Below are 5,881 nucleotides of genomic sequence, written 5' to 3' on the forward strand. Positions count from 1 at the left end.
GCAGTACGGATCGTCATTCTAGAATCATCACCGCACTCCTCTACATCATCATCATCATCATCATCATCATCATCATCATCATCATCATCATCATTGTCTCCATCATCTCCATCCGCATCTCCATCATCTCCATCGTCATCATTTCCATGATCATCATCTCCATCATCATCATCATCATCACAACCACAACCACAACCACAACCACAACCACAACCACAACCACAACCATCATCATCGCTCCCCCGCGTCATACCGAAACATCTTTGCATGGCTTCGGTCCCAGGATGCAAGCAAGTTCACCCTCGTAGTCCACCTTGACCTCCTCTGCCAGTCATCAGGCAAGTTCAGGAACATGAAACGCAAAAGACAGTGAGGAGACAAGCAACGGGGCACATCCAATTGCAAAAGAGACGAGAGCATCGCAGGCCTAGGGGATGGCAAGTGATCCGGTCAGACCTGACGGCAGTACGATGTCTTCCCCTGTCCCTATCATCGTGTTCAACCCCTTTGCAAAGATGATGGGCTTCGAGGGAACAGGCTTGCCAAGCTCAGAAGCGTGACTGGCATAGTTCATGCCGACAGCATAGATCTGTGGAGGGACTGAAGAAGACCATTCAAGACAGAAAACACCCCCGCTGCTCGATGCTCCTACCTGCTGCTCCATCCCACGGCAAACATCCTCTAGGGTATTCTCCAGCAGACGCAACGATGCATGCTGACCGTCGAGGTCGAGGTCTCATCGGCACAGCAGCACGCGGCTCTATGAGCCATCCTCCTCGCCCTCCTCTGAACAGGTCCATCCCCCATTTGTTCTTCCACGATAACACGCGAGCAGCATAGGGAGCGACGAAGTTTGCCATGCGTCTATGGCAGCGCTTGCTTGTAGTCGGCTGAGCTCCTGCAAGTGAGAGGAGGAGACTGAGGGCTACAACGGCGAGCAGGACTAGGACGCGACTTGGAGGACCATGCCTCGATCTCACACCTGCTCCTGTCCAGCTCTGCATCAACAAGTTCACATCAGGGAACTACACGTTGACCATTGCCTCGACCCTCAAGAAAAAATAAGGTTATACCAGCAAGTCCGCCTCAACCCAAAACTGAGAGCCTTTCAGGAGAAGGCAGCGACAATCTCTACTCGACCGTAAGAGGCGGTACAGCTAGGAGAAGGCAGCGACAATCTCTACTCGACCGTAAGAGGCGGTACAGCTAGGAGAAGGCAGCGACAATCTCTACTCCAACCATAAGAGGCAGTACAGCTAGGAGAAGGCAGCGACAATCTCTACTCCAACCATAAGAGGCAGTACAGCTAGGAGAAGGCAGCGACAATCTCTACTCCAACCATAAGAGGCAGTACAGCTAGGAGAAGGCAGCGACAATCTCTACTCCAACCATAAGAGGCAGTACAGCTAGGAGAAGGCAGCGACAATCTCTACTCCAACCATAAGAGGCAGTACAGCTAGGAGAAGGCAGCGACAATCTCTACTCCAACCATAAGAGGCAGTACAGCTAGGAGAAGGCAGCGACAATCTCTACTCCAACCATAAGAGGCAGTACAGCTAGGAGAAGGCAGCGACAATCTCTACTCCAACCATAAGAGGCGGTACAGCTAGGAGAAGGCAGCGACAATCTCTACTCCAACCATAAGAGGCAGTACAGCTAGGAGAAGGCAGCGACAATCTGTACTCCAACCATAATGAAAGGCAGCACCGTGACGAGCCTCCACCTCCTTGAAAAATCCGTCAACGTTTCAAAAACGCAACGGCTGTCTTTTACATCATCTAAAGTTTTTTTGTTGTCAGGGCCGACGCATGTCACGAGACGACTTTACTCCATGGCTGCGAGCTCTTGAATTCAAGTCGATTGAGTGGGTAAATCTGAGAATGATTGTCAAACGATGCGATCTCGCCGCATAGCGGTGTTTTATGATATGGAGTTTGTTCGTATTTCTCTCTGTAGTAAACCAAGAGTTTGCAACATGGCCGCGTCTTTCCACCAAGAACGCTGCCTGCCACGGAGCATTGAAGGCTGACAGGCGGCCAGAAAAAAACTCATCCCTCCCATCGAATCATTGGCACATAAACGTATCCGTGGTTTGATATCCAGTGAAACGGAACCTTTGGACGGGGGATAGAGTTGGGAGTAGTCCATCCAGGCTCCACAACACTCGGGGCGGCGAGTATATCTCTCAGTCAAGCAATCTCGCACACCTCTCCTCCTTCGGCACCTGCTCCCTCCCCATGCTCCCATGCTCCCTCCCCATGCTCCCATGCTCCCTGCTCCCTGCTCATGCCCCTAGCGCTGACGCTCCTGACGGGGAGTCCTTCCTCTCCTCCTTCCGCGCCATGTACGGCTCCTGCCCCTCCGTCTGCCCGGTCTCCGACGCCTCCAACCTGGTCACCGACTTCACTGCCCTAGAGCGAGCAGCGAGCACGATGCTGGACTGGAAGGAGGCAAAGGCTGAGGCTCTGCGAGACCTTGAGATTGAAATACGAGTTTGAGGTTGGATGTGTTGATGTGTATAGTTGTGTAATATAGGCGTTGACGAGAGCAGACCTGTTGTGTGGTGTGGAGGTACGCCTACACGCCTGCCACGCATAGATGAACCGAGAACACTCGCCATTGTACACGTTGTTCTTGCTCACTTTACATTTGAGCTCGGCACAAATGTTGTCAAGGTTGAACTGTGCCGTGTACGGCCACGTGTGCATTCCCAGGCGGCGGCAAGCGAGCTTGAGGGAAGAGCACGGTCTGTTTGAAAGGGACATCCCAAGAGCTTTCAGGTGCATTCGTGATCTTTAGTTCTGCTCCTTGCAGTCTCGCCGCAAACATATATTGATGGTACGGTTTACTTGCGATGCAGCAGCTATTTGCCAGCATGTCGCGATTGGATCCGATGTCATTCTATGCTGTAACGTATCTGTGAGTAGCACTGGTAGATTGCTAGTCACCGCTATCCAATCACTGCCACTCAACATCCGGTATACACCGGAAAGCTGCTTGCTTGCAAGCCTGGCTGTGTCGGCGCCAGCCACCGCACTCGGTTCTAGACGACAAGACGATGATAGACGGACCAATGAACTCAGTCGGTGACTTGACCTGACGTAACATGCCGGCCGCTCGGCGCCTGACCTGAGGCTGCGTGTGGTATCTGATGATGACCCCCGCAGCGATCTGGCGGCTGGCGGGAATGTATAGGCCGCCCGGCCGCACATGCCATAGAGCGAAGCCTGCTGATGGTACTAATGACGGTTCCGAGTTCAGTTCACAGTCAGCATGCCAGTGGCACACTAAGACGTAAGTTTGACAACCATGAGATACTGGACTAGTATGCCAGGCTCGACTCACCCGGCAGCACTGCCAGTAAATTCAGCCTGTGACTCGGAACCGTGGCAGTGAAACGGTGGCCGGGCGTACCCGCCGGGCAGATCGGGCCGGGTCCCGGACGGGGAACGGTTCTGCACTGACCCGGCCGCGTCGCCGGTATGTTCTACCGCGACAAACTATCGTTACTGAAGTGAAGCCTGTTAGCCTGGACTGAGGAACAGTCGTTCGGATCAGTCACAGTCCGACTGCAGCCGCCAGATCGGACACCGCCGCGCCCGGGGCGCGAGTCAGTCTTGCAAAACTTACTGCGGCGTCCAATCATCGAGTATGATTCCTTTCAATGTGTCGGAAGCCAACTACGTCCCAGTTCAAGGTTGAAGTTTGGATCATTGCTACTCAGTGTACCATGATAGTACTGCCAGTCCCACACAGCCGCTACCGTACTGGCAGCCTGTGCCAGTCGGGCCGGCGGCGGCCCGGGCGGCATTGACTCAGTGACTGGCCGGGCAGATGATACCCCGGGCCCGGTCTCGTGCCGAGCTCCGTAATACTGTGGCCCCGGCCCAGCGAGGCCCGGAGTGCCGCCCCCCGGAGGCTCCGGGCCTCACGAGTCAGCACAGAGTCAGCAGTCAGGTCCCCTGGCCCGGCGGCGGCCGGGCCGGGAGGCAGGCCGGCGGCCGGGCGGGTCGTCAGACATGACTGAGGCGAGCACGAAGATGTGCCCGAAATGGAGTGTCGGGGAGACGGAGATGCAGGAGGAGGAGAAAGGGAGGTAGATGATGGCGATGCTGGGTGTGAGTGAGACTATGCTGGAGGAGAGAAGGGAAGATGACAGACATGAAGATGAGTAAGCATCAGTAGATGAAGCAAGCAGGGTCCTGGATGATTTGCACTAGTGGAAGACAGAAAGCGATCATTGGCTTTCGAGGAGGCAACGGTATGCACAGAAGGAAAGATATAAACAGAAGAACAACGGATTGTTCCATGAGACAAGATATGATTTGTATGTTTTGTTGATTTCAATGCACAGATTCGCATTGCTGCGACATGGCTCACGCGCGGGCCAGTGCTTTCTCCTTAGACCTGAAAGGGTGGTTGAAATTCGGTCAGAAGGCCGGCAACGATGTCGAGGAGGAGCAGAGATTGAGGCCTGAGACGTGGAGTGACAATTTCATCGGAAGCTTGATGAGGTCAATGCCCTCGGCGAGTGTTGGCGGTGGGCAGGCAAAGGACAAGAATCCCACCACCAACGGTGACTGTTGAAATCTTGTAGTGTGCTGGTGTTTCGTTTCCTTTTGCCGTATTCTGAATTCCAGCGTTATCTGCTTGGTCTATGTTCCGCTCGAGCTGACTGCATGATTGAAAATGTTCCAGTCGATTTCGTTTATGTGATGTTGCTCTGTTGATAGTTACTGATACTCTTTCTCTTGGACTTTTTGCTTGAGCAGTTGTTCAACACGCTGCACCAATGACAAGCAAGCAGATCAGCAGAGACAATATGAGGTACGAGGAGCGAAAGCTGCTTATTACTCTTGATGTTGCTTTTGATTTGTTGTGACCAGTTGTCTTGATTTGAGCTACGGCAAATTGGCGAGCACGGCGTTTGACGCAAATGTGAGAGCAAGAGAAGGGAGCGAGGCAGAGGAGGCAGGGAGTTAAGAGGAGGGTCTTGGGGGAGGAGGATGAGAAGGGAGTGAGAACCTGGAGGGATCAGAACCAGCTCAGTCTTCATGTTCTCACTTTTTCCTCTTCTTTTCAATCCTTCCCATCTCTCTTTTTGTCCTTGGGTTCATTTTGACTTTTGACTCAAAGGACTTTCCCTACCTGAAATCTTTGCGAATGGGAAACAACAACTTGAAAGAGATCCTCCCGAATACGCTGAGAAGTACATCAACGGATTGAGAGCTGCTTGCAAAAAAGCTGAAACTGCCGACAGATTTGACCTGTTTGACCTGGCTCGAGCTCCACGACAACTCACTTGAGAATATCCCCGACGAGATCGGAAGACTTGTGTAATGATCCTCAAGTTTTTTTTGTTTCCCTCTGCCTGCTCCTGCTCCTGCTCCTGCTCCTGCTCCTGCTCCTGCTCCTGCTCCTGCTCCTGCTCCTCTTTCTCTCCTGCTCATTTCCGTCTCTTGCTCCTCTACCATCGAACTCTCTTTGTTTCGAGTGATTGCGTTGTATTGCATTCCCTCTCCTTCCTGTATTCCTCTCTTGTACTTCGCTTTTGGTTCTCATTCTGTTTCCTCTAGGGACCTCCGTGGCCTGTCGCTTCACGACAACAAGCTGACATCCTTGTCCCCGTCGCTCGCAAACCTTCACAAGCTCACCCTCCTCACTCTTTCCGGTGCAGAAAAGTCTCCTCCCTCCTCTTTTCTACCTCAAGTTCGATCTGCTCAACTCTGACTCTCCTCTTCTCACCTTGCTGCCTCATCCCTTCCCATCTCTTAACTCAACCTTATCCCCCCTCCTCCACCCCCTAACTTGCCTCCTCTCCTCACCTCACCTCACCTCTCCTACTCCTCTCCTACTCTCTCCTCTCCTCTCCTCCTCCTCC

The 5,881-nt window shown here is 53.1% G+C and overlaps 3 protein-coding genes across 3 annotated transcripts; 1 reads left to right on the plus strand and 2 right to left on the minus strand.

Moving 5' to 3' along the window:
* Positions 1 to 250: 250 nt before the first annotated feature.
* On the minus strand, positions 251 to 940 carry GUITHDRAFT_155777 (hypothetical protein). Its single transcript, XM_005821248.1, has 2 exons — positions 653 to 940; positions 251 to 600 (listed from the first exon to the last, which is right to left on the minus strand). Exons 1-2 carry the CDS (start codon positions 858 to 860, stop codon positions 428 to 430), a joined length of 381 nt encoding a protein of 126 aa, XP_005821305.1. The 5' UTR covers positions 861 to 940; the 3' UTR covers positions 251 to 427.
* A 1,344-nt stretch (positions 941 to 2,284) lies between these two features.
* Positions 2,285 to 2,765, minus strand: GUITHDRAFT_119495 (hypothetical protein; the record flags this gene model as incomplete). Its single annotated transcript, XM_005821249.1, has 2 exons — positions 2,285 to 2,465; positions 2,554 to 2,765. The coding sequence occupies 2 exons, from the start codon at positions 2,763 to 2,765 to the stop codon at positions 2,285 to 2,287; spliced, it is 393 nt and encodes a 130-aa protein (XP_005821306.1).
* Positions 2,766 to 4,371: 1,606 nt separating this feature from the next.
* On the plus strand, positions 4,372 to 5,226 carry GUITHDRAFT_147302 (hypothetical protein; the record flags this gene model as incomplete). The annotated part of the gene is made up of 4 exons (XM_005821250.1): positions 4,372 to 4,576; positions 4,773 to 4,827; positions 4,887 to 4,938; positions 5,137 to 5,226. The coding sequence occupies 4 exons, from the start codon at positions 4,372 to 4,374 to the stop codon at positions 5,224 to 5,226; spliced, it is 402 nt and encodes a 133-aa protein (XP_005821307.1).
* Positions 5,227 to 5,881: the final 655 nt, after the last annotated feature.

The sequence above is a fragment of the Guillardia theta genome (assembly GCF_000315625.1).
Source record: "Guillardia theta CCMP2712 unplaced genomic scaffold GUITHscaffold_148, whole genome shotgun sequence".
Taxonomy (NCBI): domain Eukaryota; class Cryptophyceae; order Pyrenomonadales; family Geminigeraceae; genus Guillardia; species Guillardia theta.

Coding starts and splice junctions, on each gene's coding strand:
- GUITHDRAFT_155777 (XM_005821248.1), bottom strand. CDS start 860: ATGGCAAACTTCGTCGCTCCCTATGCTGCTCGCGTGTTATCGTGGAAG. Junction 601..652: donor GCCGTGGGATGGAGCAGCAG/GTAGGAGCATCG, acceptor GGTCTTCTTCAG/TCCCTCCACAGATCTATGCT.